Here is a 26,985-nt window from a genome sequence, read left to right as displayed (position 1 = left end):
TATAAGTGATATGCATTTCTAACTGGTAAACCATCAGTGATATAGGCCTAGGGTCTTTGGATTAAAGTTCCTTGGTTCAAAAAAATGAAAATAAGGTCAAGGTCAAAGGTCAAGGTCATATTCTAATTTTGATGTTGGCTTATTTTCTCTTATTTTCAACAATCGTGAAAGATATTGACAATTTTTTTTTACTAAATTGTGAGTTGCGACATGTTGTAACTTCTAAATTTTGGTTGGAAGGGTGCGTAAACAATAAATGAGAGTTTTTGCCCATCTTATATTTAAAATCATGCCTAAAGTGATATCACTCATTAGCCATACATATTACAGACCTAGAGTCTTTTTATTTGAGGTCATTGGTTGGTGACCTTGAAATTGAGGTCAAGGTCAAAGGTTAATAGGACGTCCTAGATTTTGACCTTTGCTTTAAATTCAAATTTATACATTATAAAGTCATAGGAACTGACATTTTAGATTGATTTTTAATATTTTGATAAAAAAATAGATCTTTACTTGTGGAAAGACCTTCAATTGTTCTTTGAACAATTGGTTTTTAATTAGTTATTGGTTTTTTTTTGGCGGGTTATGAAAATTCTTTTTTATTACCTTTTGGGTCTCGTGTCTCTTTAAATAGGTAAAGTAACCATTTAACCGGCTATTGTGTATGCCTTTTTCTGTGATTGCGCACTTTGATATTTATTTGAATTCTAGTCAGTAAATAGGACTAGACTCTGGTTGGATGATTTTTAATACAAATGAAATACGAATACATTAAAACCACTGATATTAGAACAAGGTTGCGTCATTTACCAAAATAAGCCGGCACAAATTGACTGTACATGTTTTAAAGGAGCACTACATAATTACGAGATATATAAAACGTTTAAATTATGATTATTTGTTTTCGATTTTACAATAATTTCTTGTGGAGTAACGAACTGAGAGTTGAGTGAAGAACAAAACAGATTATCATTTCTATCAAACTGCACTTCCTGACAATGTCGTTCAGTACGTGTAGCTGCTAAATATAAAAGAAATGAACGTTATATGTATTGTTGATCCTGACACGTCTTATTATGTCTCAGGTACCAGCATTCCTGTTAGGTTTTCAAGAACCCGTTGAGGCTATAATTGCTATTTGGCAATTTAGCAAACAGGAAACAGGTGCCCTGTCAAGCATGTACTTTCCAGAGTCGTTTAAAGTTAAGTGTCGTCTAATAAACATTAGGAACACCTTAGTAATAAAAATATTAGTTAAGCATCTAGTTAACGTTAATTTACGATATTGACTTGTATGTATCGACTACCGTTATAAGCGGCTCGACATAGCATCAATTAGTTATTCCTTTTTGATTGAGATATAATTTACAATGGTAAAACATTTGGTGATGTAACATATTGCTCTAGAAACTTTCTGACAATGTCGTTCAGTACTTGTAGCGGCTAAATATAAAAGAAATGAACGTTGTATTGCTATTTTGTAATTTATCAAACATAAAACAGGTGCTCTGCAAAGCATGTACTTTTTAGAGGCTTTTAGAAACAAGTGTCGTCCAATAACCATTATGGACACCTTAGTATTAAAGATATAAGTTAAGCATCTCGTTTACAATAATTTACGACATCTCTTGTATTTTACGACATTGACTTGTATTTTACGACTACCGTTATTAACGGCTCGACATAACATCGACTAGTTATACTTTTTGATTGAGAAAGAATTTACAACGGTAAAACATTTGGTGATGTAACTTATTGCTCTATAACCTGTGATTAATACGTCGTACTAAACAATACGACTGACATGTTGGATCCAATAGGTTATATGCATCCTGAGAAACCACTTACACTGCATTCAACAATACTAAGCTGGAACTATTTCGATATCTAGGGTTTTTCTTCAGGTTAACGAAATATTATTTGTTGAGAGCTCGGGTAAAATATACTGTCTTTTTTTAATACGATAAGTTACATAGGAAAATGAATATATTTTAACAATCACACCTCAACAATAGTGATTTCGAGAAGTAAAGAAGTGAGATTTGACCAAGGAACAACAAGGATGATTATTTCTATCAACTGCACTTTCTGACAATGTCGTTTAGTACGCGTAGATGCTAAATATTAAGGTAATGAACTTTGTATTTATTGTTGATCCTGACAGGTCTTATTATGTCTTTGGTACTAGCATTTCTGTTAGATATTCAAGAACCTGAGGCTATAATTGCTATTTGGTAATTTATCAAACATGAAACAGGTGCACTGCAAAGCATGTTCTTTTTAGAGGCTTTTAGAAACAAGTGTCGTCCAATAACCATTATGGACACCTTAGCATTAAAGATATAATTGAAGCATCTCGTTTACAATAATGTTCGACATCTCTTGTATTTTACGAAATTGACTTGTATTTTACGACTACCGTTATAAACGGCTCGACATAACTTCGATTAGTTAAACCTTTTGATTGAGATAGAATTTACAACGGTAAAACATTTGGTGATGTAACTCATTACTTTAGTACTTGTGATTAATACGTCGTACTAAACAATACGACTGACATGTTGAGAATAAGCACTGGTGCAATAGGTTTCACATGTAAACGTAACATGCAATTAGATGATTATGATAAATGACTGTCTAATGTGCAGAAGCAAAGTAAACGTATTATTCAGGACGAGAATTATGTTAATGAGATCTTGTTTTGAGCTAGAACGAAACACTAAATATAAAAACAAAAGAAGATGTAGTGTGGTAGTCAATGAGACAACTCTCCACAAGAGACCAACATGACACAGAAATTAGCAACAATAGGTCACCGTACGCCGGGTTTGTTAACGCTACATGCAATTGGATGATAAATGACTATCTAATGTGTAGTAGCAAAGTAAACACATTATTCAGGACGAGAATTATATTAATAAGATCTGAATATATGTACCCTGTTTTGAGCTAGAACGACACACTAAACTGGATTTTTTTTAACGTTACATGAAATAAGATGATGACCGACTATTTGAATCAAATGCATTATTCAGGACGAGATATGTAAATGAGATCTGAATAAATGTACCCTGTTAGGATTAAGAACGACACACACTTTTAACGTTACATGCAATTGGATGATGAATGAATGCATAATGTGCAGTAACAAAGTTAACGCATTGTTCAGGACGATAATTATAATAATGAGATCTTTTTTTGAGCTAGAACGACACACTAAATATATAAAAAGGAGATGTGGTATGGTTGCCAATGAGACAAGTCTCCACAAGAGACCAACATGACACAGAAATTAGCAACAATAGGTCACCGTACGCCGTATTTGTTAACTCTGCATGCAATAAGATTATGAATTACTGTATAATGTGCAGTAGCAAATTGAATGTATTATTCAGGACGAGATTATATAAATAAGATCTGAATATATGTACCCTGTTTTGAGCTAGAACGACACACTAAGTCGAATTTCTGAACGTTACATGCAATATATGATGAAATACTGTCTAATGTGCAGTAGCGAGGTAAACACATTATTCAGGGCGAGAATTATGTTAATAAGATGTGAAATCATGTACAGATATGTATAATATTTTGGGCTAGAACGACAAACTTAGCCGGATCTCGTAGCGTGCTATTTGAAACAGGAACAGTTCGCATGAAGACATGTAACCCTGCTCGGACACATTATTCTGGTGGAAAAGCCGAACAGTCTTAGATCTTTATCCAAAATGTTTGTGCTTGCCGGAGAAATAGCAAATATAAAAAAAGAAAATGTGGTACGATTGCCAATGAGACAACTATCCACAAAAGACCAAAATGACACAAACAACTATAGTACCAATTTCAAAGTCTATGAATTAATATGGATGGGTTTTATAATAAAATTTTGCATAAGTGAAAAATGAAACACATATTCATGAAATACAAACAAACAAATGTTCTTTATTCATCTATATCTATGTTCATGAATAAAAAGGAACATAGTGTGAAAAAACATTTTGATAATGTTAGTCTTTGTCTTTTTACCACTGTACATTTTAAGCAATTTAGAAAGAAAGGTATCAAAATTCATATATATTTCGTCATCTTTCGATTTTTACCATCATGGTGTTTGTCAGTTTCTCTCGACTGATGAGTCTTGAATGTCCCCTTGATATTTGTATCTACTTAAATTAATTTTCAAATTTTAAGAAAACTATGATAAAATACTTATAATACAGATGTATAATAGGTAACGTTACAATGGTGTACTTTTCAGCAGATTTGTATTGGAAGACGATCGACTATTGACCTGTAATAATCTAATTGTTTATCTGTGCAATTCCGGTAAATACATGTCACTAGGCTAAACAACAATTACAATTACGGAAACAATTCTTATTACGCAATATAATACCTATATATAAAGGAAACAAAATGGCTTTTGCGATAAGAACAATTCTGGTTTTGAATAGTTAAGGCAATAATTAGACAATAAACAATTATTTTGCCTAACAAATCATAATATAAAAGCAGAAAAGTTATCATATTGTAATTTCAATAGCTTGGTTGTACAAAACAGGTACTTCTGATCTAAGCAACTGGGCAAATATGCCTTTCTATTCAGAATTCATATATTCATTTCTTTAAAGAAATTTTCAACCAAATCTACAGTCATCTCTAGTCCTTGAGCTTTCATTTGATATATTTTTACTTTTAAATCTTTTTTTAACTTAACTGTGTTTGTATATGTAACCATCGTGCCATTGTTAGAGACCACGGTGGCCGAGTTGTCCGAATCTTTTTTAACTCAACTGTTTTTGTATATGTTACCATCATGCCATTTTTAGAGACCACGGTGGCCGAGTTGTCCGAATCTTTTTTAACTCAACTGTTTTTGTATATGTTACCATCATGCCATTGTTAAAGACCACGGTGGCCGAGTTGTCCGAGTAGTCAAACTACTGTTTCACTAGCCAGTCAACACTGATGTAGTGCATTCGATTCCCTTACGTGACAGGTGCACTCGACTACAATCTTAATTGACTAGATCGTCAGTGTGTCCTTCCAAAGGTCGATTGTTCCCACCGGGCACTCCGGCTTCCTTCGCTAATAAAAGGCAGACCGCCACGAACAAGTACAAAAGTGTTGAATGTGGCTTTAAAAACCAATCTATCAACCAATTAATCAATCATATCTTTGTTAAAACTACATCGTTTGTCATGTTGTCTTTATTGTTAAAAGTAGCCAATATCACAATTGTTTACCTAATTGGTAATTTAGGAACTTTGTAGTACGTTGTTTTCTTTTAGTCCGATCAGTCACTCATGTACGGTATGTTGAAGGTTTCTATTTTAAATCCATATAGTTCACACTGATACGTTGTTGTATTGGGCTGTTGGGCTTTCAGACATTTCACAACGATCGATTCGGGATCATGGAGTGAAAAAAACAAAAAAAAACTTGGTTACAACAAATTGAAAGAAATAGGCTAAATTAAGTAAAAAATATGTAAACATTGATAAAAAACATAAAACAGAATTTGGTGCCGCTATGTATTATATGTGATTTTATAAGAGTTTTGGATCACGCAATCTAGTATTACAGTTAAACAGTATACATAACATGTTAAAAATACGTACATATAATCATTTTTTTAAATTACCATGTGATCGGTTTTGTGTTATATGCAAAATACAATAAGAATTGAATTGGCCTGTTCATACACGACGAATGTATAAATAGATACAGATTTCATAACCGTATTGACAATATTAATGTTTGGACTGATATTTGATGAATTTGAAGTCAAAGGATATTTTAATCACCATCTCTCCTACTAAGTTCCATTAAAGAGATAGAATTGGAATAATGAGACTCAAGCCACCAATTAATTCAAAATAAATTCTTTGAATAATAATCCTTTTTTATTGCGGAAAAGATACAAATGCATGTTGTCATATAATGTTAGTAAACATTTTTTATTAGTATTGAATTTGTATGAACTATCTCAAATGAAATCAAATATTTGTACTTTACCGTTCCCTTGTTTGAAAGCATTGAAGTTTGGGTTAAGTAATTATAGAATGTAAACAAATTATTTTAAATATAACCAGAAAAAGCGTTTGATACTTGATACTTTCTGGTTAAATAAGAGTTTTCCCTCTCGATTTCGTAATACATCTGCGTAAGTTGCACTTACAATACCAAACAGACGACACATATCTGTCATGTGTTTTTTTTTTGTCGCGTGTTCTAATAAAATACGGATATTCATTTCAAATAAGGGATCATCATTCTAAACTCAAAGTCTATATGACATTCCCCTCCCCTTTAAATTGCATTTTTAAGTCTCGGGGAGAGAAACAAATCAAATCAGCTTTCTTTCTCGGCAAATTATCAAGTGACTGCATTATCTCGCGTGGTTTCATGCGTATAACACCGATGAACCGCAATTACCAGAGATAGGAAGATTTCATATTTCATCTAAAATCCGTCTTTTGTAAATGTAGTGCATCGCTGCCAACTTATAGGCGTTGATTTACTTCCATAATTACATATTCGGTGAAAAAAATAAGGCGTGATCGCAATTTATATTGGTCTGGATTCATTTCTTTAATTTTTTAGAATATTTTTTTCTGTTTCCTTATCTAATTTGCCCATTAATCTCTATTCTTATATTTCAACATCCCTTTCTTTCCTCTTTTTGTCATATATTCTGAGATTTTTTGGACAATTATATTCTATTTTATAAACCCTATCCAGGCTTCATATATGAGAGAAAGCGTTAATTTGTTTCTTAATTTGAAGGGTTGAGAGAAATGAAGTTTTGTTTGAGGTACAAGGGAGATTGTCAGGGAATATGGGGTACATATTCCTGAGGTGAATATTCATATAATGAATGAGGTACATATTCTCGTCGAAAACAAATAATGAAGCGAATAGAGTATGGTTTAACTGCTTGATTGTGACTATCGTGAAAGAAACTTGCAGTCCTAAATCTGGGTTCACGGGTGGTTTCCATGAATTAAGCTTATTTCAACATACACAAATCTAGCATTAAAATATAAATAGAGGGGCATTATGTTTTCTGGTATGTGCCTTCGTTCGTCCGTTCGTCCGTGCGTCCGTTCGTTTCGGGTTAAAGGTTTTGGTCAAGGTAGTTTTTGAAAAAGTTAAAGTCCAATCAACTTGAAACTTAGTACACATGTTCCCTATGATATGATCTTTCTAATTTTAATTCCAAATTAAAGTTTTGACCCCAATTTCACGACGTTCCACTGAACATAGAAAATGATAGTGCGAGTGGGGCATCCGTGTACTATGGACACATTCTTGTTTGGAAGATGTTTAAATTTCATATTAGAAAATGTCAACAATCAACAAAATACATGCAATTTTACATTGCTATTTTATAGCTCATATTAGAAAACATTGTAACTAATCAACAAAAAGCATACATTTACGTTGCCCTGCAGTGTTTAGAGACTCACTTTAATTAGGTGTTTGCTATTTGACATGTCTGCAAATATACGAGACAAAAAATATCAGTTTTTCTAATTGAAAGAGTGAATGAATGAAGAAGTCAAGCAGTTAAGATGGATTGATTTATCTCTCTATCTCAGTAGAGGAACAAATGCATCAAATATTTCAATCATTATATTTGCCGTAAATGGAATATGTCAACTAAATCAGTAAATTTTTAATAATCCGGATCAGATACGATATAATTTATAGGTATTTTGAATGATATTCTGATATTATGTTATTTCACTCAATATTGAATTCTTTGGTTAACTTGATGTAGATTGATGAATGTTTGACCGACAACAAATTTAATGCGTAAAAGGAAAGAAGCATCCTTGAATATTTTTCATTTCTCAGAAAGATTTGGAAAATGGTGTTTCGAGGGGTAGAAAAACCATTTTTAGATATATCTATTTCCGTATCCCTGCCCCAAAAAGTTATTTCTTGAAGAATATTTAACTCGTTCCATAAAATTGACTTTTAAATATCTTTTTTTGGCATATTGTTTCGGCGTATTTTTACATCCCAGGTTTCTAAAGTTTTGGAGTAAGCGTTCCCAATAAAGATTCATTGATAAACGCTATTTAAACGCACGAATTTTGTGTAGCGTTTTTTCATTACTTATCACTGTCCCTGATTGCAGATCATGTGGTATGTCCGCTATATATTTAAAAATTAAGGAGATGTGTTATGATTACCAATGCAGCAACTATCTACCAGAGTTCAAAATAGGTGGATGAACGCATTTATACGCACCGCAAGACCGTCAACAATGAGAGAAACCAATATCTTATAGTCGGCTTTTAAAGGCTTCGACATGATTCAAATGAAACCAATTGCAATGGCCTAATTCATAAATTTTTTCTCTCGCAAAAACAAATTTTTTTCCTATATTTTCATGCATAAATGAATTATAAATGTTTTTATATTTCAGGTAATGCATCCAGAACATGTTTACGGAATGGTGAGTGGTACGTTCATCCGATCTTTAATAAAACATGGACAAACTTATCTGGATGCTTTGACCCAACAATGAAATATAACTCGCCATCAGTCGTTCCTGCTATTGTAAAGGTATATAGAACCAAGTTAAAACTTTCAGTGAATGCGACTTTTAGATCCGTAAAAATTAACGTATTATACATGTACATGTAGATACATGTTCTTCAGAGGAAGACGTGTAGTTTTACATTACTGCTTTACTTTAATTTAACCAATAGAAAAAAAATGTTGCTATTACAATCCAGCATCTTCTCTTTTTTCTTTCGAATTATCACATTGTAAAATTTTAAAATTTGAACAATGAAATATAAGTAAAATGAGCATTCATAAAACAAAATATAACGCCAGTTTGTAAGGTTTTTTACTAGATGTCGACATTTGAATCAAAGAACATAGCTTCATGTGATATTTCAACAAATCCTACATCATATCAGGAAACCATCTTCCAATCTTAAACGAAAGCGGGAAAATCTCAACAAATTCAGTATATATATGATATCGGGGGAAAATGAGCAAATCCTAAACCGATATTTGGAACATATCACCGAATTATAGAACATCGATGAGATATAAAAATAAAAAACATCGATGAGATATAAAAATAAAATAATCATAAATTATATCAGAAATTATCAGCAAATCACAAACTATATCGGGAAATGTCAAAAATTGTAAACTATCGGCAAAACAAACACAAACCAACAAAGAGTTTCTACTTATTATGAATATAAACTGTATATATGTATGATCTTGCATTCCTGGGGCGTTTGAAATAATTGTTATAAATCAGTTGCCTAATTATTTTTGTAAGTTAACAATTAACCTGTTATCTCTGTTTTATTAGGAGCACATGCGTTATATACAGATTCTGTATGATGTTGGATACAGTATATCATTGTTGTCACTACTTGTAGCTGTCAGTATCATGCTGTATTTTAGGTAGGTAGAATAATTGGGGTCTCGAGTCGCAGATTTTTTTCTCTCTATAAATTCTTTCTGCTTTCAGTGCACTTTGAGTAAGAAAAAACGTAGTAGATGAAATGACATTGTTTTTTTTATTTTAATGAACAACTCCTTTAAAAAAATACCGATTTCCGTGATGTAGGATGTTTACTTACAAACAAAATGTATTATGCATGTTTATTATTCTATCAAATATCAGATAGGACTGCCATTTGTATAAAGCCGTATCCAGTCGCGGATTAAACGTGAAGAAATTTTATAAATGACATTACTGATGCATTGCTTATTGAGAAATTGACTTTGCTTCTTTTAAGTAAAATAATCGTTGTTTGCGAATATTTCTGTAATTACGGTTGCTGTAACCACTATACCTACCTCATCTTCTCGATTTTTATATTAAAGATAGTAAAGAAACTAATTTATCGATGTTAACTTGCTATGGTAAAATTGTCCTTTGCTTTTTTTCGTCCCTTTGTGCCTTTTAAAAGTATTTTGTGTTTTTTTTATAATAGAAATCTGCACTGCCAGCGGAACACGATCCACATCAATATGTTTGTCTCTTTCATCTTCCGGTCGATCATATGTCTGATAAAGGACAGTTATGTTCTCCCAGAAATCAACAGTATATACAGTACAGACGAGAATAAAAATATTCAATCGTTTGGGCAGGTATCACAGTTATTAGAAATATGTCATTTATTGTTTTTCTAGGCCTAACATTTACGAGTTATTTTATGCCATGTTTGAAAATAAAAATACCAATTAACTTGCTCATAATTTAACGAGTAAAAACAAGAGATTGAGCATCACCAAACAGTCCCTACATTCTTATAAAAGGGGGGGGGGGGGGGGGTGAGCTCCGACGTCCAGAAAGGATATGAAATGGTTTGTCTGATTTTACGAGTCAAAACTAGAGATTGCGCATCATCAAATAGTCCCTCATTATAATAAGGGGGGACTCCGACCAAGAAGGATATATGAAATGGTTTGTCTGATTAATCGTGTTACTAGTTGTATGTAAACAACTGATGGTGAATTGCATGTTATAACAGATGAAAAAACGATGGTTAGTTGATGTAAAAAGCGGTAGTATTATTGTCCAGCTTTAATAAAGACCAGGACGGTCTAGGTCAACCAATCATGATGGTTCCCGTAAAAACGTCGAAAGAATAACTTCAATTATAAGAAATGCCTCAATGCTCTTCAACTTTGTACTTGTTTGGCTTTATAAATGTTTTGATATGAGCGTCACTGATGAGTCTTACATGTATATAGACGAAACGCGCGTCTGGCGTACAAAATTATAATCCGGATACCTTTGATAACTATTGGTTCCAAAAGCGTCTTTTTAAGCAGCAACAGTCTACAAAACTGTAATAAACATATGCACCAATGTCTTTATCAGATAGTAACAATTATATCTACAAATCTGTGATAAATATATTTAGAGAATGTTGATTCGATAATTTATTACGAAAGCACTGTTCTATAGCAATTTAAAAAATGAAAAGTGCTTAATTTTATCTGATAAGATTGTTATCGCTTTAGTGTTTTAAAATGATGAAGAGTGCAATAGATAAAATAAATATTCATTATTTAACTTCTAGATATTACTCTACAAAACTTCTTTATATCATTGCCAATTTGTTTAGAAAAAACAAAACATGACCTCTGATTTCAATACTTGTTTGATTTTCATCAAATTGATACGTATCAGATTAAAATGTAGATTTACGAGGAATTTGAAGAGTTATAGATTTGTGCAGTCATTAATGACAAATTTCCAAAAACACGTGTTCTTGTTCCATGTTTAGTGTATGTCACCGCTTCATCGAGTAGACCGAAGAGAACTCGACATGCAGAATAGTTTACCTGTCTCGTGGATACATACGTAACTTCTGAGTCACAAAGTTAAAAATAAAATAAAAAAGACATTCATTATGTTAAACTGTTATTGAATATACGTTTAGATGCATAAACTGATATTATTTCTAATGTAGTTATATATCCACCATTTAAAAAAAATACAAGGGAAAACTTTCACACGAAACAAAACAAATTGTATGCACTAATACATATTAGACAAGTCCAAGATTTTTTACAGAAACAATGAAAAACCTTATTGTAAAGAAAATAACATAGATTATTTATGAACTTATTATTACTTTGCCTTTTTTTTATTTTTCAGTCGGTGGGCTGCAAAATTGTGTACACTTTCTTTTATTACATCTTGTCAACCAACTTTATGTGGATATTCATCGAGGGGATCTACATGCATACATTTGTCATGTCTACAAAATACAACGTGTCCTCCACCTTATACAAGACGCTGCTGGTGTTTGGATGGGGTATGTTCATTCAGTTGATTTATCAGTCTTGATACAATGTTTTTGTTTAATTCTATCAGCATTGATTTTTTGGAAAGAGGGGTAAAATACGCCAGAGGGACATTCAAACTCATAGATAGAAAATAAACTAACAAGACAAACAGGCAAATAATAGCACACACGACACAACATTGAAAAACAAAGATTAAGCAACACGAATCCCAGTTAAAACTTGGGGTGATAGCAGGTACACTGGAACGTAATCAACTATTTTCAAGTTTCTTAAAGAAAGCAATTTCCAACCAGGCAATAGATTGAACTTTTCTTAGTAACAACTAAGAAACAACTCGCGTTAAGTAATTCACCTTAAAATATGATCCGGTCTTTGATATTGATACATTAATATAATAAGTCGTCATTTAAGCATTTGAAGCTTTGGAATGACATGGGCGTGATGATTGGCAAAAAGCTGCACAAGGATATTCGAATTCACAAGTCAAAGAAAACCCGACAACATAATTGATAAATATTGAAAATTAAAATTAAAAAAAAAAACAACAGTAAAACAATACCTAAACCAAGAATGCGTCCAAATACACGGATGCCCCAACCGTGCTATCATTTTCTATGTTCAGTGGACCGTGAACATGGGATAAAATCTCAAATTTGGCATTAATATTAGAAAGATCATTATCATAGGGAACATGTTTACTAAGTTTCAAGTTTATTGGACTTCAACTTCATCAAAAACTACCTTGAAGCGGGACGAACGGACGGACGGACACGCAGACTAGAAAACATAATGCCCATAAATGGGGCATAACAAACCAGCTCACTTCTTAACATGAACCATATTGAAAAATCGAGAGTGATCTTATAGTGCTACATGTATACGGCATTGTAAGCAGGTTTTCCCACACTGTGATTCGCCACATATTTACACTGTTCTTCTACCCTCTTTTATTCTAATAAAATAATACAATGATGAGCTGTTAAACTTATAACCTCGATTAAATCAACTTTTGAAAACTCAAAAATTTAGATACACTTTAGCTGTTAACGTTTAACAATGATTGATGCACCTATAAGTCGCAATAAAACTCCATGAAACAGTGAAAAATAACAGTCATAATTAATGTAGCTTTTCTATTTCTTCATGTTTCATTTCAAATCCTGTATGTATGGTAAGATGAACGAGAAAATATTTAAGTAATTATATCTAAAATTGTTGTTTTTACCAGGTGCACCGTCGACCTTTGTTATCCCGTGGGTAATTATGAGGATTAAACATGAAAACACATTGTAAGTATGTATCAGTTCAAATTAGCTGTTTCTATAAAATGCATGTGCACATATCTTCAGTGGACCCTTTTAATGTTCTTTTACAAATCTTTATTGATCTTCTTTCTTTGATGAGAAACCAGCTTTTTGGGGCCCTTTATAGCTTGCTGTTCGGTTTGAGCCAAGGCTTCGTGTTGAAGATCGTACCTGACCTTTAATGGTTTAATTTTATAACATGTGCATAGGATGGAGAGTTGTCTCATTGGCACTCACACCACTTATTCCTATATCTATTTTGATATCAATTTTATTACAAATATGTGTTTGAAATAATCGAACCATTTCCAATCGAATACTTTAAAATTAACAATGACAGATTCCAACTATGCAAGGGTTGGAGCATATATGCCAATACGCGACGAATTATATAACACATACGGTTAAGGTAATGATAGTGTATAGTTATTGTTTTTTTTAATAATTAAACTCTTTACCCAAAAAATATAATCAGTCATTTCAATTTAGCTGAGTACGACCAATTTAAATCGTTTTTTTTTTATATAAAAAGAACTTGTCGTTATATATTATATTCAACCTGCTAAACATACTGATACCTGAGATATCGATTGCTATTGGTGAAGTGAACTAAAACAAGATACATTTCTGTGACACTTCATATTATCTTAAATTTGCTAATGTAATATTTGCCGCTTGACGTCACATATATTTCTGAATATTTTGTTTATTTTTAGATGCTGGAGTACAAACGATGTTGATAAAGGATACTATTGGATAATAAAAGGACCAATCACAGCCACAGTTGTTGTAAGTTGTCTACTGTTTTCGTTTGTCCTCCTTGGGTTATAATTTTGATATAAATATCATTTCATACAATGTGCCATGAAACACAAGTTTTGCTCATACCACCGTGATATCTAAAACAATGTATCATTTGCCTTCCTTTTTCTTTAAATATCAATTATATATCATGAAGAAAGTGTACGGTGATACACGTGTCGGCCAATGACGCCAAGAGACAAAATTACACAAAAATTAACAACTATTTGTCACCATACGGCCTCCAATAATGAGCAAAGCCCATACAGCATGGTCAGGTATAAGAGACACATTAGTACAGAATGTGGCGAAGTAATACAAGTTACTGGGATTGCAACCCTCCCCATAACAGTGGTACAACGTAATATGTGTTTCCGGTATCGACATTATTACAAGTTTTATATATTTATCTAGTAAACATGCCCTCCTCCTTTACGTCTTAATATAGTATTTTCCTACCATTATAAAAGCTTATTACATCTATATTTATTGTATTTTTCAGATAAATTTTATATTTTTTGTCAACATAATGAGAGTCTTATATACTAAATTAACAGCATCGCATACAAGGAATCCATCTCGATACAGGTAACATACATGACATATGTAATAATTTGATTATAATATAATAGATGCGAAGGAATAAATGTGTTACATACATGAAAGATGTCTTTTGTAATTCATAGTTTTGAAATAAATATTGAATCGCCAAAGACAAGTGATTTGTTTAAATAACATGTTTGGAAAAGTAAACCTCAACCAATTAGCAACACAAATCAGTTACTTTGATACCTTTAGTATTATCAATGTATACATATTTTCTGTTAGTATATACATTATAGTGATAAAAGAAACTCTCTAAAAAAAGGAAAATAACAATAAATACTAAAAGAAAAACTTGAAACGAAAAGTCCTTTATCAAATGGCAAAATCAAAAGCTAAAACACATCAAACGAATTGAAAACAACTGCCATCTTCCTGACTTGATACATGCATTTCTTTATGTAGAAAATGTTTGATTTAACCTATTTTACGTCTAGCTAAACCTCTCACTTGTGTTAAAGATCAAGAGTACGAAACAGATATATTAAGCTTAACGCGTAGAAACAACGTGTAGAAAATAGTATAAATAATGAATAATGAATAAAAATAACGTCGAGTTATTGATGGTGGTCATATGCAGAAATGCATTGTAGCACGTAGTCGATATTATATTTTTCCTCACTCATGTTGATTAAGTTTGAATACATAAACATTCTAAGTTATTTTATTTTATGACAAAAACGTTTTCCTCATTCAATTTATTACTTAGAAATGATTCAACCTGTATGGCAGTTTGAATAAATATATTTGCTAAATAACACTTTATAATTTACCATTAACATAAGAATGTTGGCATGATATTCATTGTATTAGATTATAATAAAAATATCAATTACGCCATTTGTTTATAAATCAATTAAAATTCAATAATTTCATCAGGGCGTTTATCCGTAGCTTTAATATTAAAACATTGCTTGTATATTTATAAATACTTCTTTGTAGAAAATAAGAAAAGTCGACTTAATTTTTGAGTGTATTATATTGTCTTTCTTGCTGAGCATGCATATTTACTGTTAGATTATTGTAAAAACAATTTGCAAAATCAACATTTATTTTGATATAATTTATTTGATTGTATTATATGGCTTAATACGGTGCCTGTATATTTATTTTTTTCAATTTTAGAAAGTTAGCAAAGTCGACCTTGATTTTAATTCCATTATTTGGAGTGTATTATCTTGCCTTTATTGCTGTGCCTGTATGCATGGAACCAATATTAGAAGTGATATGGTTGTATACAGAAATGTTCTTTAATTCCTTTCAAGTGAGTTTACATAACCGTGTATCTTAGCCGTGGGCTGTTTTTCTGCCCGTTGTACGAGTTGGTGGCTCTTTGAGACATCCTCTGTTTCAATTTTTTTATTTTATCCTGTTGATTTATGAATAAAGAGCCTTTAGTAATCATAGATTATCGTTGATCATCTCAACGAGATTGATTTTCTCGCTTGAGCCGGGACGGCGAAAGCGAGAAAGGCAATCGAGTTGAGATAATTATCTGTTTATCGCTATTTTACCTATGACGACGTTGTCAATTTCATGTCAATTTCGTTAGCAACGCCACGTGCCTGCTTAGTTTCTAGCGATAAGTTTCCATTTCAAGCAAGAAGTAGGATATGCATATTATCACAAAAAAAGATCAAAGGAAAAATGAACAAGGGCATAGTAATCAAAAGGAGACTGAAATAAATGGAGAGAAGGGGTTTCCGATAATAAATTAATAATCAAAATATATTGAATGAAGACATGAATGGTCACATATTTATTGAGTATAAGGGGAAATCCCTTTTGAGTATTAGGTCAGTAGGGCAAAGTTTAAGTTACTAAAAAAAATGTATATGCTCAGATATTTTGACTGGTTACAGTTAGAGACGTTTCATTTGAACGAAACCAAATTGTAATACATGGAACATGGAAAGGCAGTACAACCCTTAATAGTTTCAGTTCAATATCCTCCATTAGGAATCCTGAGATTGGTCACTAAGATTTTTTTTATATATAATATATGTGTATTTGCAGGGATTTGCAGTTGCAATATTGTTTTGTTTTATGAACGAAGAGGTAAGGATTTTATCAATATTCTTCCCAATATATCATCGAGTTTTTCATAGTACTTCGATACTTTATTTTATTTATTTATACTTATAATTTCTTACAATTTCTGTATTACAAAAATCCTATTTCAATTTGGGTTTTAACTTTAAACATATAAATGTGAATTATTTTAATCTTTGAATATATAAGTTTGACGTACACAACTTAATAGCGAATGATTACTGTAATTAGACGCGAGATACTCCGACTTATACTTAAGTGGGTCCTACTTTTGTAATTTGGGAAAAGGAGATGACGGGTATACTAGTATAATAGACTTTTTTCTAACATGCGAATAAATTAATGAAAACGATTTAAGAAATGCTATATTTGGAAAAGAGTTTTGGGATGACATAAAGATATATTGTAGATACGATATGTGTTGATAACGTTTTTCAAACGTACACATACCTTATTTTCTGATCTATTCTATCACGTATGATCGTCAGTTTTGTATTGGAGCACTACTACTTTGAACGAGAGCTCAAACATTATACGTATTCATATAAAACAGAACAAGACTTTTCCAGCAATAAACATGAATAAAGATGTAACAGTAGTAAACCACTGTAAGAAATCTTATATCGATCGAGACAAAACAACCGAGGGAAACAAACCATCTATATTAGGAAAACAACGGAACAACAGAAACACTGAGGTGAAATAAAATAAAACGACAATGCAACACTCAGAGAAACGAACTATACAGTTGTTGGGAGTATGTCAATGAGAATGTTCCGTCCCCTAATGAAAAAGTAAAATCACAAAAATACTGAACTCAGAGGAAAATCAATTAGAAAAGTCCATAATACATGGCAAAATCAAATAACAAAAGGCATAAAAAACGAATGGACAAGAACTGTCATATTCCTGACTTGGTACAGGCATTTTCAAATGTAGACAAGGGGCCAGCTAAAATCCACCTCCAGGTGCTGAATTTTAAGGCTATGTTTAAGATCCATTGGTGACCTTTTGATGTGTTTTGCTCTTTTGTCGGGTTGTTGTCTTTTCGTTTCAATTCTGAATTTTACCTTTGACACACGATTTGATTTCAATTTTGCAGATTTGTTTTTGTACCACCTAATTTTTAAAACAATTATTTTGCAGGTAAGAAGAGAAATCCGAAAGGTCAAAAGAGATCATAAGTTACGACGAAACAGTCATATATCAAACCGATCTACGAGTAGAACAGTCGAACAGTTTTTTCAAAGTGAACATGATAATATAATACTCGGCGCAGAGCCTAAATCTACAAATGTGCATTTTGAACTTGATGAAAAGTCAAGAATTATTCTTGAAAAAACGAAACATTTGTTTATTGATGGGAATGATTCCATATTAAATACGACGGTGAATGGAATACATGTAAATGGAGAGAATTTAAACCTTGTCTCTCTCAATGATGGAACAATTGAGTCATGAACGTATACAATGAAAGAATAATTGAGTCATGAACTTATGCAATAAAAGAATAATTGAGTCATGAACTTATGCATTGAAAGAACAATTGAGTCACAGACTTTTGCAATGAAAGAACAATTGAGTCATGAACTTATGCAATGAAAGAACAATTGAGTCATGAACTTATGCAATGAAAGAACAATTGAGTCATGAACTTATGCAATGACATTACAATTGAGTTATGAACGTATGCAATGACAGTACAATTGAGTCATGAACTTATGCAATAAAAGAACAATTGAGTCATGAACATACGCAATGGTAGAACAATTGAGTCATGAACTTATGCAATGAACAAGTTTGTTTGATGACATCAAAGACTCCCACAATACCATACGTCGCAAAATAACTTGAACTAACGCAGAGAAAGTATATCATATGCATTTAGGTTAAACATTTTGTACAAAATTTTCATCCGTATAAAACAGTGTCAGAAAGTAAAATCTTTTTATTCACCTGGTCCACAAGGACAAGCGTGATCTTATTGCCATAACTTTGCAAATAATTGTCAATATTGTAATTCGTCAGACGACTGTTATAGAAATTTTGCCACATAGTCAAAGCCAAACAAGTACTAAGTTAAAGAGAATTAAGGCCCAAAAAATCCAAAAAGTTGTGGCAAATACTGCTAAGGTAATCAATGCCTGGGATTAGAACATTCCTAGTATTTTGTATGAATCATATTTATCCAAACAGTTATTTTGAAAAACCAAAATGACCATATCATTGATATTCATGTCAGCACACGGTGCTAACTACTGGGCTGGTGATACCCACGGTGACGAAACGTCCACCAGCAGTGGCATCGACCTAGTGGTGTAAATAGTTATCAAAGTTACTAGTCTTATAATTTAATACGCCAGACGCGTGTTTCGTCTAGGTATACTTAAGACTCATCAGTGACGCGCAGATGAAAATAGTTTAAAAAACCCCAAACAAGTGCAAAGTTGAAGAGCATTGACGTCCAAAAAATCTAAAGAGTGGTGTCAAATACTGTTAAGGTAATAAAATGTCTGGGACTAGAAAAATCTTAGTATTTCGTATAACTCATATTTTTGCAAACTGTAAATTTAGAAAACAGGAAAACCTTTGAATGACCATTTCGAACCATTTGGCTCCAACTTTGGTAAAATTTAACTGAGGAGAAACTTTAATCACCAAAATTAAAGTTAAAAATAAGTTAAAATCACAAAGTATTGTCAGTTTACTCATTACATGTGTGCATTCCCTTGAAAGTCGATTTTGACCTTAATTTTTTATACATTAATTTAATCTTAAAACAATAACTTGGTGAGCTCATATAACGACACAACGAATCCGAGGTAAATGGATAGAATGACCTCACTACAAACGGTTTAATCTAGTTAAATTGATTTTTGAAGAACATCTGATCATATCGATAACCATCGCCTTATCTACAATTATATACAATTTCATGAGCAACCAGGAAACTAAGCCTGACCAGTTTACCGGAAACCATTAATGAATTCAAGTATGTTCTTGCACTAGTAATATCCAAACACAATTGAGTGATTACAATGCAAACATGTAATTGGAGTATTTTTAAAATTTGTAAATTTCCATTGAAAATCGCAAAAAGGAAAATTTCATTTCTGTATTTACCTGTTTATGCATATTAACTCATCATAGATACCAGGACTAAATTTAGTATATACGCCAGACGCGTTTCGTCTACATATGTGACAGTTAATAGATGTAATGATGAGTAACTCGTTTTTACTAAAATTTAGGAATTATATGTACTTCCCGATACACTTAGTTAATACAAGTAATTCCTGAACTGCCCAGTTTTTACCAGTAATTACTTATTTTTAAATGAAATTTTACGCCTCTTCATAAACTGCTTTAAAAAGGCAGCAATAGTATACCGCTGTTCAAAGGTCATTCATTGACAGAGACAAAAAGACCCGGGTTACACACTAAAACCGAGGTAAACACATCAACTAGAAGATGAAATCAACGGAACAACAGGCACACTGAAGTGCAATTAAAATAAACGCCAATATACACAGAAGCAGACTAAAAAAATATTGTAACAATATGGTCAACTGATCAAAGTGAGAGTAATTTTGTTGTTGCAGTGTGGAGAGTTCCAAATGCGACGTCCATGGCTTGCTAGTAAGCTCGAGTTGGGTGAGAAACTACTCAATGGGCAACAGAAATTATATTTGTGCAGTTTTCGAAAAATTCCTGTATTATCTCTCTGGAATCAGAAGGTAACCCTACAAGGCATCATAGGTTGGCCTACCAACATCTCCTAATTAATTGAAATGATATCTACTCTGCAGCAGCAAGACTATCAGAATTTTGAGATGACCAACAGACACCATAGATCAGTTTATAAATGTAGTATAGACAGTAGTAACTAGAATTTGATTGCTACAAGTTTTTTCAGTTTCTAACATCAGTTAACCAAAACAGTTTTTATAAAAAAAATATTGAAAACAACACGTTTAATAACCTTTTGCGTTCGAAGCGCTTTTCTTGAAGTTTGTATTTTTCATTTCGGGACCCTTTATAGATGACTATGCGGTATGAGCTTTGTCCATTTTTGAAGCCCATACGATGACCTATAGTTGTTAACTTCTGTGTCATTTGGTTTCTTGTGGAGGTTTGAATGATTGGGGACCATTTCCTGTCTAATCATTGTCTTTAAATATGGCAAATGTTAAAGTGCGTTACAAAACGCGTGTCTGGCTCTGGCGTATCAACGTGTAAGCCTGGTCGAAGGCACTGCTGGTGGACGTTTCGACCTTGATGGTTTTACCAGCCAAGTTATCAACACTTTTGTGTTTACAAGATAATCAATTATATGGTCATTTTGTTTTAAATTTACTGGTTTTCTTTAAATACTAATGATTTTCTTATCCAAGGCATAGATTACCTTAGTCGTATTTGGCACAACATTTTGTTATTTCAGGTTCTCAATCCTTTTTAACTTTGTACTTGTTTTGGCTTTCGAAATATATAGATTTTAGCTTCACTAATAAGTCTTATGTTGACGAAACGCGCGTCTGGCGTATTAAATTATAAGCCCGACACCTTTGATAACTATGTTAACATTACAATAATTTATTTCATGACCAATAATGTGGGGATAAATATACATATTTCATGGTATATAATGATTGCACTAGATCATGTTGTTTCGTCCATTCATTATAAAAAAAAAACATTGTTATTTCAACTTTAATTTAGTGATCATAGTCTCAATATATGTAAGGAGTAAGGGGCGTACTGACCACTTCAAATCATGTATGTCTGTACAATTACAATCAATTTTAAATGATAAGCCATAAAAATTTGATTCAATTCAAGCTTTATTGCCATAGAAATCAATTACTAGTATATGATCTTTTATCAAAACAAACAAAATATATAGAATACCATAAACGGCAAGACACGACATAGTGGAATAGACGAAATAAATAATCAAATACTTGAAAGAAAATGTGTGTATGAGTGTCTTAATGTATTTGTGTGTTTGTTACGTACTTATACACTTAATAACTCAATACATAAATTAGTGTCAAAATACATTTTGCATGTGCTGCAATATAAAAGTATCATTATATTTGTTCAGCCCTATCTGAAATCTTCGAAATATTCCACAGGTTTCATAAACATTTTGAAGGGTTTAGGACGAAGGACAACTCCGGTCCATTCTCGTTCCATGGGTAAGTTTTCATCTTCTGGTATTAACTCAAACTTCTGTAGTATATTGGTTGTAATTAAAAGCACAGATCTTTCTGCTTCTATTCTTCCTGGACATTTACGTTCACCTAAAAACAAAGACAAATATTTTGCTGTTCGGATTCTAATGAATTCTGGGTAGTAATTTTCTAATGAACTCTGGGTAATAATTTTCTAATGAATTCTGAGTAATAATTTTATAATGAATTCTGGGTAATAATTTAGACCCACGATATTTCAGCTTCTACTCTTCCTGGACAATTACGTTGACCTATACAAAAATATTCGAAGTCTAATAAATTATTGGTAAAACATTTTTAAAATGTACTGTCTCCAAACGTTATGATCAGTGGTGATTGATTAAATCGGCTTAAAATTGTAATTATATAGATTCTCACATTGATATCAGTGGATTTTCGGATAAATCCTATTGAGTAATTGTGATAATTTGAAACATATATCTGTATGCAATTTGTTTTCTAATATCCTAATAATTAATTGCGTATTTTGTTCATTTATCAAAAATCGCAATGAATGCTCGCAAAATTTCTTATTCCCCGGTATAAAATTGTGAAATTATCAGTAATATTTGATATTTGATAACCTTTAGATTCTGCATACAGGCAACTTGCTGTTTGGTGTGAGCTAAGGCTCCGTGTTGTACATCGTACCTTGACCTATAATGATTTTTTTGTCATAATTGTGACTTTGATTGAGAGTTGTCTCATAGGCACTCATACAACATCTTCCTATATCTAGGAAAATTGTCTATACGCCTTCGGTACACAAATATATATAAATTTGTTTATTCAAATTCTCCCTCATAAATTCGTCCGAATTTAAAACATTTCTAATCTATCTACATGGCAAAATAAGAGGCAAGTCAAAATGTAGGTTTGGTTTGCTGGCAGTAACTTTTTATTATGATAATAAGACATTAAAAATATATCCCAGCAAATACACATCTAGCTATTCTAAACTAAACCGGTTCTTCAAACTTGTTTAACAACTTGTTCTACAAAAGATAGAAATAGATAAGGGAAAACCCCAAATATAACGGAATAGAAATAAATTTATATTTACCAGTTCCAAAAGGGAGAAAGCCATCTGTCTGTGTTTCTGTCAATCTATCAGTCCATCTATCAGGATTGAATTCCAGAGGATTTTCCCATACTGTAGGATCGACCTGAGGGTCATTCAAATCATACAAGATGATAGACTTTGCTGGGATAGTATAACCGTCTACTTCCATATCCCGTTTGTTGGTTCTGTATATGGAGAATACGACTGCAAAAAAAAATATACCACGTGATACAGTTTAAATTTCCTGTTGACAAAACTTTCGAAAAAACTAAGGATTTTTCTATCCCAGGAATAGATTACCTTAGCCGTTTTTGGCACAACGTTTTGGAATTTGAGGTCCTCAATGTTCTTCAACTTTGCATTTGTTTAGCTTCATAACTATTTTGATCTGAGCGTCACTGATGAGTCTTAATTACAATTCCAGAGCACCAGAGATTAGACCCAGTTTCTGGTGGGGTTCGTGTTGCTTAGTCTTTAGTTTTCTATCTTCTGTCTTTTGTACTATTGTTACTCATTCCTTTTGAGTTAATTGTCTTCGAAGAATCAACGAAAATAACAATATAAGAAAAATAAAATCCAGAGAATACGTTTTTTTTCAAAACAAATTGCTAGATTATAACACAGCCAACACAAGTCAGTTTACACTTAAAATTTACAATAACCATTGAATATATAAAGTTAAAGATTTCATACGTGGTTTTGCTATGCGTAGTACTTCTCTAATAGTTGATCTGTTATATACAAGTTGATCTCCATCTTCTAACGTCACTTTACTCTTTCCTTTGCATACCTACAAAATATGTTGTAACAGAGTTATCTTTCTTTTGTTTGAACTTTCACACATTTTGAGTTATCTCCCTTATGTGTGAATTTTGACGCATCTTGAGTTAACCCTCTTATGTGTAAATTTTGACGCATTTTGAGTTATCTCTCTTAGGTGTAAACTTTCACGCATCTGGAATTAACTCCCTAATGTGTGAACTTTGACACATTTTTAGTTATCTCCCTTATATGTGAACTGTCACGCATATTTTAATCGGGGATTGGCTAAATTGATATTCAATAGAATGGATTGGTGATTTGACCCAATTTGATAGCCCCAATATACTCTTGACAAAAGTCTAAAGCAAAAGAACAGATATACATGTATTATGTATTACTTTCAGTTTGACACGAAACCCATAACACTCTTGACAAAATTCTAAAGGAAAAATAACAGAAGAATGTTCATTTAAACATCGATTTGTATTTGTTTACCCTGTGTAATTCTTCTCTGCATTTTCTTTGGACATCCGGGTATTTCAATAGATAAAACACAATTATCATCAGTGTGGCTGTCAATGAGTCGATGGACCCAGTAAACATATCAACGATAGTCTGGAACATATTAGCTTCTGAAAAACAAAGGTCAATGGTTTGTTTGAAAATGAAGAAATATTGTCTTCGTCGAAAAGCTGTATTTTTTACCTTAGAGGGTATCACCAGCCCAGGAGGCAAGTCAAACCTTCTGTGCTGACATGCATTATCATTGATATGGTTAACTTTATAAATTAACTGTTTAAAACATTTCGAATTTTTGAAATACTAGTAGTAAGGCTTTTCTACCTCTGGAATAGATAACCTAAGCTGTGCTTGACAAACTTTTAGTCCTCAATGCTCTTCAACTTCGTACTTTTTTTAAATTTTTTTTTCTTTATTCGACCGTAACTAATGAGTCCTTTATAGACGAAACGCGCGTCTGGCGTAAATACAAAATTTTATCAATGTGTCTATGATGAGTTTATTTAGTAAATTGCTTTCAACAGAAGTTATATGTATATTGATTAATGGTTTGTTTGGCAAGTCAAAGTTCAATTTGGTAAGATATATTTCCTGTATTTCTTTAACTTCCCCTTCCAGTAACAGACATTTGGTAAAAAGGTTTGGAAAACTTTTGAGGAGAATTCAAACATTTTAGTAAGATGATTGCAAAGGGAAGGGGGGTATTATATTCTATGCAAATTCTAACCTGATAAAGCGCTGTCCTTTCTGGTTTCCTCTGATAGGTTAAGATAGAAATCTAGAAAATCCTTTGGAGACTTCGGACTATGTTCAATTTTGTGGTCCTTCAATTGTTCTCTTATATATTCATGTAATTTGTCATTTTCTGCAATAACCTCTCTAACCTGTAAGTCAACAGTTAAAGTAGAAATCACCCAGTAACGTAATTTGTAAATGACACGTGACCTTAAGGGTCTGGATTGGTTTATATAATTTGAAAATGAAGAGCGAAAAAAGACCGATGGACAGTCAAACTCATAGATCGAACACAAACTGACAAGACCATTGCTTAAAAAAGAAAACAGACATCAATAGTACACAAGATACAACATAGAAAACTAAAATCTAAGCAACACAAACTCCCCACAAAAAAAATGTGGGTGATCTCAGGTGCTCCGGAAGGGTACAAACAATCGTATCGACTGTCTATAGGATAATAAGTTTTAATAAATGAAAAGTATACATATTTATTTTGAATCGAAACCGATATGTCTTACATTTATGTCTTACTCTGAAATACATGGTGTGAGGCACTGAAATACATGGGTGTGAGGCACTGAAATACATGGTGTGAGGCACTGAAATACATGGTGTGCGGCACTGAAATACATGGTGTGAGGCACTGAAATACATGGTGTGCGGCACTGAAATACATGGGGTGAGGCACTGAAATACATGGGTGTGAGGCACTGAAATACATGGTGTGAGGCACTGAAATACATGGTGTGCGGCACTGAAATACATGGTGTGCGGCACTGAAATACATGGTGTGCGGCACTGAAATACATGGTGTGCGGCACTGAAATACATGGTGTGCGGCACTGAAATACATGATGTGAGGCACTGAAATACATGGTGTGAGGCACTGAAATACATGGTGTGGGGCACTGAAATACATGGTGTGGGGCACTGAAATACATGGTGTGCGGCACTGAAATACATGGTGTGAGGCACTGAAATACATGGTGTGCGGCACTGAAATACATGGTGTGCGGCACTGAAATACATGGTGTGCGGCACTTAAATACATTGTGTGAGGCACTGAAATACATGGTGTGAGGCACTGAAATACATGGTGTGAGGCACTGAAATACATGGTGTGAGGCACTTAGATACATGGTGTGGGGCACTGAAATACATGGTGTGCGGCACTGAAATACATGGTGTGAGGCACTGAAATACATGGTGTGAGGCACTGAAATACACGGTGTGAGGCACTGAAATACATTGTGTGAGGCACTTAAATACATGGTGTGGGGCACTGAAATACATGGTGTGAGGCACTGAAATACATGATGTGAGGCACTGAATCAGCGAATACCAAATATGTCCGATTTGTCACAGCCTGTAATCAACCTTTAAAATTTAAAGTAAGCACGCTACCGAGTTAGTTGTTAACAAGAGTGTGCCCATAGTACAAGGATGCCCGAGCCCCACTCGCACTATTATTGTGTATGTTCAGTGGACCGTGAAATTGGGGTCAAAACTCTACTTTGGCATGCAAATTTGAAAGATCATAAATTATCATAGGGATTATTTGTACTTAATTTAAAGTTGATTGGACTTTAATTTAACACAAACTACTGAAACTACCTTCACCAAAAACTTTAACCTGAAGCTGAAGCTGAACAGACGGACGGACCAATGAACGGACAGACGAACGAAAGAAAGCACAAAGCGGACATCTTGTATTGATATAGGGCAAAACAAATTACTTCTGTGACATGTCATGAATCATCCTCTACATGATTTTTATAAAGACAGACAAATGGAATCTTGCATGCACTTGCCTTAAGCTTCACATTAAACCAATTGTCATAGTGTCGCTAACTGAGTATACTACCTGAGACTTTGTAAAGAAAGCTAGCCAACTGAAGAAAGTTTCTTTCCTGCCAAGACTTTGACCATGTTTAAACACATAAAGGATCCTGGCATACAGTGTTTTAAACTCCGCGTCACTGTAATCAAATCTGCAAAAAAATATAATGTGAATTAATATGTAGTATATGTGCTAGCGCTTGAAGCAGGATTCTCCTGTTCAGTGGTTGTAGTTTATCAATGTGGTTTATGAGTGTTT

General features: G+C 32.8%; 2 protein-coding genes across 3 annotated transcripts in view; one reads left to right on the top strand and one right to left on the bottom strand.

The window, feature by feature from the left end:
- Positions 1-18,237, top strand: part of LOC134718689 (parathyroid hormone/parathyroid hormone-related peptide receptor-like) — a 43,361-nt gene extending 25,124 nt beyond the window's left edge. For both annotated transcript variants that reach the window (XM_063581350.1, XM_063581351.1), the window contains 10 exons: positions 8,441-8,580; positions 9,353-9,447; positions 9,984-10,140; positions 11,660-11,819; positions 13,040-13,100; positions 13,832-13,904; positions 14,419-14,504; positions 15,645-15,783; positions 16,536-16,577; positions 17,718-18,237. In XM_063581350.1, coding sequence (XP_063437420.1) covers positions 8,441-8,580; positions 9,353-9,447; positions 9,984-10,140; positions 11,660-11,819; positions 13,040-13,100; positions 13,832-13,904; positions 14,419-14,504; positions 15,645-15,783; positions 16,536-16,577; positions 17,718-18,032 — 1,268 coding nt within the window. In that variant the 3' untranslated portion in view covers positions 18,033-18,237. The remainder of the gene's footprint in view (positions 1-8,440; positions 8,581-9,352; positions 9,448-9,983; positions 10,141-11,659; positions 11,820-13,039; positions 13,101-13,831; positions 13,905-14,418; positions 14,505-15,644; positions 15,784-16,535; positions 16,578-17,717) is intronic.
- Positions 18,238-21,677: 3,440 nt separating this feature from the next.
- The window catches only part of LOC134717782 (cytochrome P450 2J5-like), a 47,513-nt gene continuing 42,205 nt past the window's right edge, over positions 21,678-26,985 (bottom strand). Inside the window, exons 4-9 of the mRNA XM_063580276.1 lie at positions 26,752-26,878; positions 24,877-25,033; positions 24,126-24,262; positions 23,562-23,658; positions 22,844-23,072; positions 21,678-21,942 (exon numbers count right to left, since the gene is read on the bottom strand). Of these exons, the coding sequence (XP_063436346.1) occupies positions 21,678-21,942; positions 22,844-23,072; positions 23,562-23,658; positions 24,126-24,262; positions 24,877-25,033; positions 26,752-26,878 (1,012 nt within the window). The remainder of the gene's footprint in view (positions 21,943-22,843; positions 23,073-23,561; positions 23,659-24,125; positions 24,263-24,876; positions 25,034-26,751; positions 26,879-26,985) is intronic.

This window comes from Mytilus trossulus, chromosome 5, assembly GCF_036588685.1.
Source record: "Mytilus trossulus isolate FHL-02 chromosome 5, PNRI_Mtr1.1.1.hap1, whole genome shotgun sequence".
NCBI lineage: Eukaryota > Metazoa > Mollusca > Bivalvia > Mytilida > Mytilidae > Mytilus > Mytilus trossulus.
This window is presented reverse-complemented; position numbering and strand designations above follow the sequence as displayed.